We start from the raw sequence: 14,659 nt of genomic DNA, 5'->3' as shown, positions 1-14,659 counted from the left end.
CGAGCCCTTCTATGACTCTCCCGCGGCAGGGCTCTGTTTGAAACCCAGCCTAACTCAGCCTGCCCGAGACGGGCGGAAGGAGGAAGCGCGTCGCCGATGAGTCAAAGGGAGAGAGCGCCTCTGAGCGTGCGAAGACGGCCGCTTCTTTGGGAGAAGGGACAGACAACTGGATAGTAGTAGTAAAAGTATAGTAGTAGGAATGGTAGTAGTAGGAATAGGAGTAGGAGTAGTAGCGGGAGGAGGAGGAGAGGAGTAATAGTAGTAGCAGGAGTAGGCATAGTAATAGGAGTAGTAGGAGTAGGAGTAGGAGGAGGAGTAATAGGGACAGTAGGAGTAGGTGTAGTAATAGGAGTAGTAGGAGTAGGTGTAGTAATAGGAGTAGTAGGACTAGGAGCAGCAGGAGGAGGAGTAATAGGGATAGTAGGAGTAGGTGTAGTAATAGGAGTAGTAGGACTAGGAGTAGTAGCAGTAGTAGTAGCAAGAAGAGAAGGAGGAGGAGGAGGCTGGGTCTTTAGGAAGCCCGCGGGAGACGCGCTCAGCCTCCGGGGCTCCCCGGAGAAAAAGCTGCGCCCGGTAGTAGCAGCACGTGCGGAAGTCAGCCAGCCGGCTCCGCTGCAGGAAGCCTTCCCGGCCAACCGGGAGCTGTCCAGCAGGCGGCTCGGCTGGGCCCGTTCCCGGGCTCCGGCTCTCCGAGCGCCCCCTCGGCCGCCCAACGCCCCTCGCCCAGGCGGAGCTGGGGGCTCCGGTCTTGGGACGGGGCTCACGGGAGGGAGAGGCAGCCCACCCCGTGAGCCGAGAGGGAGGGACGGGCGGGCGAGCAGGCGAGGGAGGTGGCGCGTCTCTGCCTCGGCCGCCCCCGCTTTTCTCTCCGGAAGGCTGCCGCCAAAGGCAGGCAGGCAGGCGCGGGTGCGGAGCCGGATGCTGCCCTTGTTTGGCGGGGACTCGCCGGCCCTTTCCCCCGCCTCTCCGGCCCGGAGTCGGCAACCCACCCTGCCCGCCTGGGGTCTGCATCCCCGACCCGCCTGGAGATGGAGCGGCAGCAACCCCCGGGGTGGGGTGGGGTGGGTGGGTGGGTGGGAGGCTGCTGATGGGCCCCGTGACGGCGAGCCCCCCGCCCTTCCCCTCTTCCTCAGTCCTTATATGGGCAGTGACGTGGCGGCATTCACGGCCGCCCCCATAAATACTTGGAGCCGACTTTGCAGTTTGCTCGGAGCCGCGAGGGGTCCGAAGGGCGCAGCGAGGCACGGGGAGCGCTTCTAAGTCCCACTGGCGGCGCTTGGCCAATGTGGGGCCCCCCCACCACCGCCACCTGTCTCCCAGGAGGCCTGCCCTCCCTCCCCTCCCAAGACTTACTCCCTAGATAAGCATCTCAGCCCCATTCGGGAGGGGAAACACGGGCCGAGCTCTTCCCGGGAGGAATAAGCGGCCCCTGGACCAGGCCGGGGTGGGCTGGGGGGGGGGTGGTGGTCTTCACTCCAAGGATGACCGCCAAGGCGGTGGACAAAATCCCCGTCACCCTCAGCGGGCTGGTGCACCTGCCCGAAGGCCTTTACCCCACGGAAGACGTGGCCGGCGCTCTGCCGGCGTCGGCCATCGGCTTCCCCACTGTTGACCTGGGCGCACCGTTTGATCAGCTGAGCGGTAAGTTTCTCCCCCCCTTCTCTTCCCCTCCCCCGGCCCCCTTCGGCCTTTGCATGAGGGAAGGGGGGTGAGGGAACCGGTGGCGGGGACACCCACGGGGTCGGGTGGGGGTGGGGGGGACAAAGCATAAGTGGACGGGACGGCCGGACTCCCGCGCCCACCTGCGGAGCCTTGCGGAGCGGCGGACTTAAAGTAGCGGCTTGCGCCGGAGCCTTTGGAAAGCGGAGGCGCGCTGGTTCCCCCGCGCCTCCCCAAAGGACGGACCGGTGAGAGACTCCTGCCCAAGAAGCTGGGACGAGCGAACAAGCTTCCAACTCCTAGTAGTCATCCCGTGGCGGACTTCGGTCCCGGGCCGCCCAAGGATCCGAGCGCCGGATCTTGGGCTTTTCCTCGTGGGGGTCATCTCAAAAGAAGTTCTGTTTGCCCCTAAGGGTCGGAACTACTTGAGAGCTTGTAGGATCGGGCGCACCTCAAACGCCTCAAACGCACCGCGATCCTAAGTTGCCCCAGCAGCGCAGGCTGCCTGGCCGCTGGGGGTCCCGATGCGCGGGGCTGACCCGACTTTCTCTTCCCTCCGTCCTCCAGATGGCCTGATCGGGACGGACATGAGCGACAAGCGAGCGCTGGACTTGCAATACGCCTGCAGCGGGTTCGCGCCGCCGCCGCCGCGCAGCCAATCCTTCACCTACATGGGCAAGTTCTCCATCGACCCGCAGTATCCCGGCGCCAGCTGCTACGCGGCCGACGGCATCCTCAACCTGGTGAGCGCCGGCATCCTGCAGGGAGTGGCGGCTCCATCGACTGCACCCCCGGTCTCCGCTGCAGCTGTTCCATCATCCACCGCCTCCGTTGGATCCCCCGGGGGCCACGGGTGCGCCATGGCGCTAGCCGCCGGGGACCTGGAGCATCTCTACTCGCCGCCACCGCCGCCGCCTTACTCCTCCTGCGGGGAGCTTTATCAAACCCAGGCGCAACAGCCGGCGCCGTCGGACGGCTCCTCGCCCTTCCTGGCCGCCTCGACGGGGCCCTATCCACCGCCTCCTTCCTACCACCACTCCCCCAAGAACGTGGGGTCTGTGGGAGCCGACCCCGCCGGCCTCTTCTCCATGATCCCGGAGTACGCGGGCTTCTTCCAGCCGCCGCCCCCGCCACCCCCGCCGCCTCCCCCTCCGTGCAGCCAGCGCGACTTCCACGGCCCTCCCGAGCGCAAACCTTTTCCCTGCGCGCTGGACTCGGTGCGCGTCCCGCCGCCGCTCACGCCTCTCTCCACCATCCGCAACTTCACGCTGGGCGGCCCTCCGAGCGGACTGAGCGAAGGACCCTCCTCGGGGACCGCGATCAGTGCGCGCTTGGCGCCGGGCGCCTACGGGGGCCCGGGCAGCCTGCCGCTGCGTCCCATCCTGAGGCCACGCAAGTACCCCAACCGGCCCAGCAAGACCCCGGTGCACGAGCGGCCCTACCCTTGCCCGGCCGAGGGCTGCGACCGCCGCTTCTCGCGCTCCGACGAACTGACCCGCCACATCCGCATCCACACGGGCCACAAGCCCTTCCAGTGCCGCATCTGCATGCGCAACTTCAGCCGCAGCGACCACCTCACCACTCACATCCGCACCCACACCGGCGAGAAACCCTTCGCCTGCGACTTCTGCGGCAGGAAGTTCGCCCGCAGCGACGAGCGCAAACGCCACACCAAGATCCACCTGCGCCAGAAGGAGCGCAAGGTCGCCGGGGCAGCGGCAGCCGCCGCCGCCGCCGCGGGGGCCCCTCAATCGACGCCCGGACCCGGCGCAACTGGCCTGCCTTCGTGCGGAGCCCGGACGCGGACGCCCTGAAGCTCCGGGCGGCTGATCTCCCGCTTAGGCAGGTGGGGGCGGGGGGTTGGACTGATCATCAGTTATCTGGTTTCCGCGCACCGGGATTGCTGCGCCTGAACTCTGCGCTCACCTCCCCCGGCCGGGAACCGCGGAAGCTGCTCCGGGGGTGTCTCCCCGGGAGCGCTTGGGAAGCGCCGCCTGGGGAAAGAGGGGGAAACTCTACTCCGGAGGAAGGGGAGAGGGGCAGCCGGCGACGGGCCAGCAAGGAACGGAGGGAGGACTGCGTGCACTTTAAAAGCCGGGAGCCGAAGGACTGGCGCGGCGCAAGAGCGGGGAGCGCGCCTCGCGCAACTCTCAGTCGTCGGGACGGCTGCGGAAAAAATGGTTTTACTTGAAAAATCGGCGTCGGACAGAGACAAAAGAGCGAGTGCAATGGGGGCTGGGCGAGACAGGAGGCAATATTTATTCCCCTGCGGGTGGGTGAGTGAGTGGGTGGGTGGGGGGAAAATCCCTTCTTTAAAAATAAGTCAACTTTTCTCCTCCTCCCACTACGGAGCAGCAATTGTTTCCCCCTGGCTACATTTTCCTGCGCGTTCTTGGAAACATCATTCATAGCAAAGGGGGCTGGAAGGCGCCCCGTTTTCTCCTTCTCTCTCTTGCTTTCTTTTTCTCTCTCTTTCTCTCTCTCTCTTGCCCTGTCTTGCATTCTTTTTGTATCTCTCTCTCTCTCTCTTGCATTCTTTTTCTCTCTCTTTCTCTCTCTCTCTCTTGCCCTCTCTTGCATTCTTTTTCTCTCTCTTTCTCTCTCTCTCTCTCGCATTCTATCTCTCTTTCTCTCTCTCTCTTGCCCTCTCTTACATTCTTTTTCTCTCTCTCTTTCTCTCTGGTTCTCTCTCTCTCTCTCTCTTGCCCTCTCTTGCATTCTTTTTCTCTCTTTCTCTCTCTCTCTTGCATTCTCTCTCCTGCTCTCTCTCTTGTTCTTTCTTTCTCTCTCTCTCTCTCTCTTTCTTGCCCTCTCTTGCATTCTTTTTCTCTCTCTTTCTCTCTCTCTCTCTTGCATTCTTTTTCTCTCTCTTTCTCTCTCTCTCTCGCATTCTATCTCTCTTTCTTTCCCTCTCTTGCAATCTTTTTCTCTCTCTCTTTCTCTCTCATTCTCTCTCTCTCTCTCTTGCCCTCTCTTGCATTCTTTTTCTCTCTCTTTCTCTCTCTCTCTTGCATTCTCTCTCCTGCTCTCTCTCTTGTTCTTTCTTTCTCTCTCTCTCTCTCTCTTTCTTGCCCTCTCTTGCATTCTTTTTCTCTCTCTTTCTCTCTCTCTCTTGCATTCTATCTTTCTCTCACTCTTACACTCTCTCTCTCCTCCTCTCTCTTGTTCTTTCTTTCTCTCTCTCTCTCTCTTTCTTGCCCTCTCTTGCATTCTTTCTCTCTCTCTTTCTCTCTCTCTCTCTTGCATTCTATCTTTCTCTCGCTCTTGCATTCTCTCTCTCCTCTTCTCTCTTGTTCTCTCTCTCTCTCTCTCTCTCTCTTTCTTGCCCTCTCTTGCATTCTCTCTTTCTCCCTCCCTCTCCCTCTCTCTCTCTCTGTCCCCTTCCAACTCTGATTATCTGGGGTGCAGCTCCGTAACTTTTCCGAGATGTCCTTGATGCCTTTTTAAATATGTGGACTGTGGCTGCATGTTAAATTGGTTGCCTTATTAATCCTGGGGGGAGGGCAGGGAGGGGAGGAAGGTCAGGTTTTAATCATGAACAGAGGGGTGGGGTGGAGTGTCAAGCAAAGTTTCTAACCTGTTAAATAAGAATTGCGTAGTTCTCTCTCTTAATATTCCCATTTTTATAAAAGGAGAGTGAAAAAAGTCTATTTTTGTATGCACTGGAGATTGCCCCCCCCCCTCCCGCACAAACTGACTTATTAAATGTTGCTTTTGTGGAATATAATAATTAAAAAGAATGGCAAGATATAAATCGTTTTTCAAGGTGGCGTGGAATGTCTGAGTCCAGGACAGTGGTTTGAAAAAGAAAAAAAATTCATCTAAGAAGACACAATTGCTAACTTCTTCCCTCCCTCTCTCCCTTCCCCCCACCCCACAAATAAATCAGTATTGCGAATACGATGGAAATAAAATGATTTCTGTAGAAAATGAGAACCAAACTGTCCCGGGTGGGAGCAATGTAGCCACCAACAGATGCTGTTGTAGAGCTTGTGGGGAAGACGAGAGAGAGAGAGAGCATGAGAGAGAGAGGGATAGAGGGAGGGCGAGGGAGGGAGGAAGAGAGAGAGGAGGAAGAGAGAGAGACAGAGAGAGGGAGGGAGAGAGGCCGAGTGAAAGACAAAGTGTGTGTGTGAGAGAGAGAGAGAGAGTGACAGAGACAGAGGGAGTGAGGGAGACAGAGAGAGACAGGGAGGGAGGGAGACAGGGAAGGAGGGAGACAGGGAGGGAGGGAGGGAGAGACAGACAGAGAGACAGAGACAGACGGGGGAGGGAAGGAGGGAGAGAGAGACAGAGACAGAGAGAAAGAGAGGGAGGGAGGGAGAGACAGACAGAGAGACAGACAGAGGGAGGGAAGGAGGGAGAGAGAGAGAGAGAGTGAAAGAGAAGGAGGGAGGGAGAGACAGACAGAGAGACAGACAGAGGGAGGGAAGGAGGGAGAGAGAGACAGAAATGGAGGGAGAGAGGGAGAGACACAGAGACAGAGAGAGAGAGAGGGAGAGGGAGGAGACAGAGACAAGGAGGGAGAGAGGGAGGGAGGGAGAGAGACAGACAGACAGAGAGACAGAGACAGATGGAAGGAGGGAGGGAGAGAGGGAGAGACAGAGACAGAGAGACAGAGAAAGAGAGAAGGAGGGAGGGAGGGAGAGACAGAAACAGAGAAAGAGAGAGAGGGAGGGAAGGAGGGAGGGAGGGAGAGACACAGAGACAGAGAGAAAGAGAGGGAGGGAGGGAGGGAGGGAGAGAGAAAGAGAAATATGCTTCCTGCAAAGCTTCTCTTTGCAAAAAAGTCACTAAGAAAGAATTTCTTGTCTTCCAGCGTTTAATCCCGTTTAGTTCTGGAAACTCTCAGAAGATGCTATTATTATTATTATTATTATTATTATTATTATTATTATTATTATTATTATTATTATTATTATTATCCCCCGCTCCTTTTATCTGAATTTATAGCCAGGAGGAGGATACCCAAGTAGGGTTTGCAGAGCATGTTGGGTTAAAGGTGGTTAGCCAACTGATAGCTCAGGAGGGGATGGCCATCCAGGTCACAGACCAGGGGTTAACTTGGGTTAATACGGGGATCTCCAAACTTGGCAACTTGAAGACTTGTAGCTCCCAGAATTCCCCAGCCAGCATAGCTGACTCAGGAATTCTGGGAATGGAAGTCCACAAGTCTGAAAATTGCTTAAGTCTGGAGATACGTGCAGAGTCAAATTCAAACTCCCCATCTCTGTCTAAGCCACGCGTTTCCCACTGTACCATTTGTCTCACTTGGAAATGCCCTCCCCGGGCTGTCTGGGTCCTGCAGCACTGAGCCAACCTCTGCCCCACAGAAAAAGGGAGATCACGCAAACCCAGCCCGGCCTGGAACTGATCAGGCCGGGATAGGTGACCACCAGGAAAAGCCGTGCCCGAAGGAGAAAGTGGGAGGCAGCCCTTTGGGAGGATGCCAGGAGCCACCTTGACACAGAACTGCAGCTCGCTCGTGGGGAGTTCCCCGTCTTGGTGAAAGTCACACGCCACAGAACGTTTCCCTGGAGTCCAGCCTGGCTCCCTAGGACAACGGTCCCCAAACTTGGCAGCTTTAGGACGGGTGGACTTCAACTCCCAGAATTCTCCAGCCAGCATAAAGAATCACGAAAAGGTTTTGCTGTCACCTCCGTTTGGTGTTTGCTTCCTTGGAACAAGGTGGAGTCACTCCCGAGTACGCCCTCCTCCCCTCGTAGGTTTCCCTTCAACCCTGGTCGACCCAGATAGAGGCAGCTTTGCACTGCCTTTTTCTCCCCCTCACCCGCCCCACAGCCATCCCCTCTGCCCTCCAAGGCCATCCAGAGCCCCTCCTCCCTGTTCCTGCCTTTCCCAACTGTGTAGTGTCAAATTCAGGAGTGCAGGTTAGCTTTTATTTATTTTATTTAGTTTAGTTTAGTTTAGTCAAGCATGTATGAGAAAAGAAGTCTAAGTATGAACATAACCAGGGTGGGATTCAAAAATGTTTTATTACTGGTTTTGTGGGAGTGGCTTGTTGGGCGTGGCAGGGGAAGGATACTGTAAAATCTCCATTCTCTCTCCACTCCACTCCACTAACCTGCTTTCCAGCTCCATTCTCCTTTGCAGGGCAACCAAAGAAGACCCAGCCAATCAGCTGGGACTCGATGGGAGGTAGAGAAGAGATGGGGGTGGGGCCAGTCAAAGGCGGTATTTGCTGGTTTTCCGAACTTCTCAAAATTTCTGCTGCCAGTTCTCCAGAACTGGTCAGAACCTGCTGAATACTGCCCAGTGGTGGGATTCAAAAAGTTTTATCACCAGTTCGGTGGGCGCGCTTTGCATGCACACACACAGACTTTGCGTGCATGCATGCACCAAATGTTGACTTTGCGCAGGTGCAGAAGGGTTCCAACTCACCTTCTGCAAGCCTGCACGATCCCGGTCACTTCAGTCAGCTGCTGTGCAGCACTCTGCGGTGCCGCGCAAAGCAGCTGCACTTCAAAAGCAGAGGATGAAAGTGAGTTTGGGAGCCCAGGGAGGCAGAGTGGCAGAGAGAACTGGTTCAGTCTCCGCTGCTCATTGCCACTACCAGCTCGGCCAAACCGGGCCAAACCGGTAGAATACCACCTCTGAACATCACATATAAACATAAACGGGTAGAAGTATATACACTGCTCAAAAAAATAAAGGGAACACAAATATAAGACATCCTAGATCTGAATGAAGGAAATATTCTTATTAAATACTTTGTTCGTTACATAGTTGAATGTGCTGACAACAAAATCACACAAAAATTATCAATGGAAATCAAATTTAGCAACCCATGGAGGTCTGGATTTGGAGTTACACTCAAAATTAATGTGGAAGAAAACACTACAGGCTGATCCAACTTTGATGTAATGTCCTTAAAACAAGTCAAAATGAGGCTCAGTAGTGGGTGTGGCCTTCACGTGCCTGTAGTACCTCCCTACAATGCCTGGGCATGCTCCTGATGAGGTGGCAGATGGTCTCCTGAGGGATCTCCTCCCACACCTGGACTAAAGCATCCCCCAACTCCTGGACAGTCTGTGGTGTAACGTGGCATTGGTGGATGGAGCGAGACATGATGTCCCAAATGTGCTCAATTGGATTCAGGTCTGGGGAATGGGCGGGCCAGTCCACAGCATCAATGCCTTCGTCTTGCAGGAACTGCTGACACACTCCAGCCACATGAAGTCTAGCGTTGTCGTGCATTAGGAGGAACCCAGGGCCAACTGCACCAGCATATGGTCTCACAAGGGGTCTGAGGATTTCACCTTGGTACCTAATGGCAGTCAGGCTACCTCTGCTGAGCACATGGAGGGCTGTGCGGCCCCCTAAAGAAATGCCACCCCACACCATTACTGACCCACTGCCAAACTGGTCACGCTGGAGGATGTTGCAGGCAGCAGAACGTTCTCCATGGCATCTCCAGACCCTGTCACGTCTGTCACATGTGCTCAATGTGAACCTGCTTCCATCTGTGAAGAGCACAGGGCACCAGTGGCGAATTTGCCAATCTTGGTGTTCTCTGGCAAATGCCAAACGTCCTGCACGGTGTTGGGCTGTAAGCACAACCCCCACCTGTGGATGTCGGGCCCTCATACCACCCTCATGGAGTCTGTTTTTGGCCATTTGAGCAGCCACATGCACATTTGTGGCCCACTGGAGGTTATTTTGCAGGGCTTTGGCAATGCTCCTCCTGTCCCTCCGTGCACAAAGGTGGAGGTAGCGGTCCTGATGCTGGGTTGTTGCCCTCCTACGGCCTCCTCCACATCTCCTGATATACTGGCCTGTCTCCTGGTTGCGCCTCCATGCTCTGGACACTATGCTGACAGACACAGCAAACCTTCTTGCCACAGCTCGCATTGATGTGCCATCCTGGATGAGCTCCACTACCTGAGCCACTTGTGTGGGTTGTAGACTCCGTCTCATGTTACCACTAGAGTGAAAGCACCACCAGCATTCAAAAGTGACCAAACCATCAGCCAGAAAGCATAGGAACTGAGAAGTGGTCTGTGGTCACCACTTGCAGAACCACTGTTTTATTGGGGATGTCTTGCTAACTGCCTCTGCTTTCCGCCTGTTGTCTATTCCATTTGCACAACAGCATGTGAAATTGATTGTCAGTCAGTGTTGTTACCTAAGTGGACAGTTTGATTTCACAGAAGCGTGATTGACTTGGAGTTACATTGTGTTGTTTAAGTGTTCCCTTTATTTTTTTGAGCAGTGTACATAATAAAGGAGGACGAATTGATGGGAACAGTAGGACAGGGATGGTAGGCATGCTGGTGTGCCCCCTTACAGACCTCTTAGGAATGGAGGGGAGGCCACGTTAGACAGTTTGGGGAAGGCTGACTTAGGAAGGAAGACCCCGTGGCCAGTGTGGCAGGAAAGACTCCGTGGCCAAGCTGAACTGGCCAAGCGCCAGGCGAAGGCCTCTCCGAGGATACCAGAGGGAAAGGAGAACTACCTCAAGGACAGATCGAGTTTCTTGATCTACGGCAGTTACACTCGCTCTGAGAATAAAGGATTTCCCCCAATTGCAATAAATAGACCCGGTGCTCGCTTGACTCACTGCGGTTCCATGACTGCCGGCAAGCTCATTTTAGAAGCAGGCAAGCTGGAAATAAACAAAGCCACATGTGGGGTGTGGGGTGTGGGGGGAGAGTGGCTTCTTCATAAAACGGACGGGCAAGTCCTTTTTATTTTATTTTTTAAATGAAAATTACGTTTGGGGGAAAATTAGGACTTCAAACTTGAGCATGAGACTGCGCTGCCTCAGTAATGGATTCTGAGCAGCATCCAGATTTGAAAATTGGGTCTGTGAGGAAAGGGGAGGAGGAAATGATGAGCCTTTCGACGTAGTTTTGTAAAAACCAAGGATTTCCAAGAGCCACTGGCCTTGTGACACCAAGGATTCAGCACCCCAATGTCATTTCCAGGATTTTGTCGTTCTCTTCTAGGTGCTTTGGATGGGAGGCCACTAGGAAATGCTGGGGTTGCTAGGTGAAACCAAAATGCTGACAACACACCCTTAAAGGCAGCAGGTGTCAAGAAGAGTATAGGATTGTACCTCCATACATAGTCAGCAAGAGATCCGGATTGACCGGCATAGCTGGCTGGAGAATTCTGGGAGTTGAAGTCCACAAGGCTTTAAAGTTGCCAAGTTTGGAGACTCCTGGGCTATAGCAAATGTTACGCTTACTTAAGAAATTAGACCAGCAAGGGTCCCCAACCCAATCCACCCCTGTCCATGTATTGGTGCAGGGCCAGAAACCAGATGACACAAACAAGCAAAGCTCCATCCACCTAGAGCACTGCATCCAGTTTTGGTCAGCACACTATAAAAAAGAGGGTGAGACTCTAGAAAAAGTGCAGAGAAGAGCAACCAGGATGATGAGGGGACTGGAGGCTAAAATATATGAAGAACAGTTGCAGGAACTGGGCTTGGCTAGTCTAGGGAAAAGAAGGACCAGGGGAGACAGGAGAGCATCTTCCAATATTTGAGGGGCTACTATAGAGGAGGGGATCAAGCTACTTTCCAAAGCACCTGAAGGCCAGACAATGAATAGTGGATGGAAAGGATAGATTCAATCTAGAAATAAGGAGGAACTGTCTGACAGTGAGAACAATCAACCCATGGAACAGAAGTTGCTTTCGGAAGTTGTGGGAGCGCCATCACTTGAGACTTTCAAGAAGAGACTGGACTGCCATTTTCCAGAAGTGGTGTACGGTCTCCTGCTTGGGTGGGGGGTTGGACTAGATGACCTATAAGGTCCCTTTCAATTCTGATTACCTGTTATCTATGGGGGTGCAGGTAGCACCCACAAAAGCACATTCCCAGGAACCGTTCCCTGGTGCCCAAAAGGCTGGGGGCGCTGCCCTTTCCTGGTTTTTAAGAACCTGGGACACTTTTTATTCTGGGGGGGAAACACGAGGCACGTAATTTTAACTTGCTCTTTTCAATTTGTCTTTCTAGTATTTAAACTGTTTTTGCACTATTTTTTGGTTTTGGTTTTTTTGGGCAATCCCTGTGCTGGATTTAGGCAAATATAAACAATTTGAAATAAACAAGAAGCAACAAATTTTGAGTCCTGTGGTATTCAGCTGGAAATGCTTTGAGGCTTCAGCCACGCCAGTTCCTCAGAAGGGTGGGTTTCTACGGAGCCTGTTCTAACCCACCCTTCCACTCAGGAAGGCCGATGCTCAGCGAGGCTCATCAGATTTAACAGGCGCTACACAAAAACCCTGGTCACACCCTGGAACCCCCTCAAGGTTTGAAGTAGACGTATCCAGACTTGGAACATTTTATATGGGGGAGCAAAAATGGCATCCTTCCAGGGGGCTGGACTAGAAGACCTCTAAGGTCCCATCCGGCTCTATTCTGATTGAGTTTATGATGGTTTGGATTTTATAGATGATAGATAGATAGATAGATAGATAGATAGATAGATAGATAGATAGATAGACATAGATATAGATATAGATATAGATATAGAGATATAGATATATTCGTAGATTTTCACGGGTACAGGTATGTAGGTCTAGGTGTGTTCGGGTCTTTTCCCGTGTAAGATTAAGAGTATCTTGGCGACGTTTCGGCAAGGTCCCACTCGCCATCCTCAGGCTGATGCTTTCGGCTTCGTGCCAGTGCAAGCAGTGTGTGATCAGAGCCGTCTCTCTATATATACTAGTTATAAAGAGAGAGAGACGGCAGCTCCGATCACACACTGCTTGCACTGGCACAAAGCCGAAAGCACCAGCCTGAGGATGGCGAGTGGGACTCGCCAACGCCAAGATACTCTTAATCTTACACGGAAAAGACCAATCACCTAACACCCCCACACACACACAATCTTTGCAAAGAGAAAACACGCACTTCCACATTTTGCCTATGCCTAGTACTTTTGCAGAAAGTCTATGGTTTTGGCAACTCACCCCAGTGGGATTTCCCACCGGTGCCAGTGGTTTGATTGAGCAGGTTGGCATCATCCTTGGGCACCATTTGATGTAACAAAATGACATGAATGTGCTGTAAGCAAACCTGCAGTTTTATGGGAATCAGACTAGGTGGTAAGGTGCTTGTTCTCAGGCACTGCTTAATACAACACGTGCATTCACTAATGAGTAGTAATGAGTAGTTTCCAGTGCAGGAAATGTGTATCTTATTGGTTAGAGAACGTGGAAGGGACGAAGATGCTTCAAACTAGGATCTCGCTATAAGCCGAGCAACATCTCAATTCTGTTCAGCAAAGCTTCGACGGATATTTGGGCCTGGGCTCGTCTGTTGTTCTCCTTCATGGTGCCAACAAATAAAAATGACAGCGTGGAACAAAAAAGTAGACACAATTCCAGGATGGCACAGAAAATTAAAAGGCTGAATTATTCTTGCCACTCAGTAAGAGACACCTGCATGGCTATCATTTTTCTGTAGCGGGGGGAAAAAAATACCCTTTTCATGTGTGAAACATCTTTCAGGTTTAACACCTCAATTAACAAGCACACACATACACATTTTCAGGGTGTTTTTTCTTTTCTACCTGGCCCAGTGTGCCTCTTAGTGGCAGAAACAAACTAGACACTAAGACTATGGAAAGGTTACCTGAGCTGGTCTTGTGGCCTTCAGGCAAATGCTGATCTGGAACAGACCCGTTATGCTAATGTAGCATGGCCCCCAAATTATTTTGACTTTCCCCAGTTGAAATAAGGAGCTTCTGATCCAGTTCTACAGAGGAATGATTGAGTCTGACATCTGCACCTCTATAACTCTCTGGTTTGGTTCTGCAACCCAACAGGACAGACACGGAGTTAGAACTGCAGAAAAAAACAATGGCTACCAACCTGCCTTCCACAGAGGACCTGCATCCTGCATGAGTCAAAAAGAGGGCTGTGAAAATATTTACAGACCCCTCACATCCCCGACATGAACTGTTTCAACTCCTTCCCTCAAAGCAACGCTATAGAGCACTGTACACCAGAACAACTTGACACAAGGACATTTTTTCCCCAAACACTATCGATCTGCTAAACAAATAATTCCCTCAACACTGTCCAACTATTTACAAAGTCTGCATTACTATTAATCTTCTCATCACTCCTTATCACCCATCCCCTCCCACTTGTGACTGTGTGACTGTAACTTTGTCACTTGTATCCTAATGATATATATTGACTGTTTCCTAGTATAATTTGATTACTGATTGTACCCTATGACTATCTTTAAGTGTTGCACCTCAATATTCTTGACTCTTGACGAAGGTATCTTTTATGTCCACTGAGAGCATTTGCACCAAGGCAAATTCCTTGTGTCCAATTACAATTGCCAATAAAAGAATTCTATTCCATGTTCTATTCTAATTCTATTCTATTAGTCATGAGACCCATTGGCTGAATCCATTCAGCCTAAGCTACTGTATATAATCCCTACCTACCAGTAGAAAAGGGGGAAGGAGGTCTGGATGCAGGAGGGAAGCCGGCTTCCTTCAACCCAGCCTGGATGGCAGGCAGCATCTTGCTTGGGGGTTCAGCCTTAGCCTTTGATCCCCCAGGAAACAGGCCCTGATAATATAATCAGAATGGAGCTGCAAGGGACCCTGGAGGTCTTCTAGTCCAGCCCCCTCTCAAGCTGGAGACCTTAGGCCAATTCAGACTAATATGCAATATAATCAGAACGAAGCCGGAAGGGACCTTGGGAGGTCTTCTAGTCCATCCCTCTGCTCACGCTAAGAGTTTCCCCGGGGCCAAACGCCCCCCCACTCCCCAAAGCAAAACAAAACCAAAAAGGATTCAGAACCCAGCAAAGGAAGTGAGGCTCTCTCCCTCTCCTTTTCATAGAATCTTTTTGAGTGTTTAAGATGGCAGAACCTCAATCCATCAATCAGAAAAGAGCCGGAAGGGACCTTGGGAGGTCTTCTAGTCCACCCCCTGCTCAAGCTAGTTTCCCCCGGGGCCAAACGGACCCCAGCCCCCACCCAAACCCCAAAGGATTCAGCAC

General features: G+C 52.7%; 2 protein-coding genes across 2 annotated transcripts in view; both read left to right on the top strand.

The window, feature by feature from the left end:
* The window catches only part of SHLD2 (shieldin complex subunit 2), a 117,661-nt gene that overhangs the window by 89,961 nt on the left and 13,041 nt on the right, over positions 1 to 14,659 (top strand). The gene's annotated exons all lie outside the window — the stretch shown is intronic.
* Positions 1,478 to 3,511, top strand: EGR2 (early growth response 2). Its single transcript, XM_026725033.2, has 2 exons — positions 1,478 to 1,641; positions 2,227 to 3,511. Exons 1-2 carry the CDS (start codon positions 1,482 to 1,484, stop codon positions 3,471 to 3,473), a joined length of 1,407 nt encoding a protein of 468 aa, XP_026580818.1. The 5' UTR covers positions 1,478 to 1,481; the 3' UTR covers positions 3,474 to 3,511.

Source organism: Pseudonaja textilis, chromosome 4 (assembly GCF_049901715.1).
Source record: "Pseudonaja textilis isolate UNSWEBS1 chromosome 4, rPseTex1.2, whole genome shotgun sequence".
In the NCBI taxonomy this organism is placed as follows: domain Eukaryota; kingdom Metazoa; phylum Chordata; class Lepidosauria; order Squamata; family Elapidae; genus Pseudonaja; species Pseudonaja textilis.
Note: the sequence above shows the minus strand (reverse complement) of the source record. Positions and strands in the feature narration are given on the sequence as shown.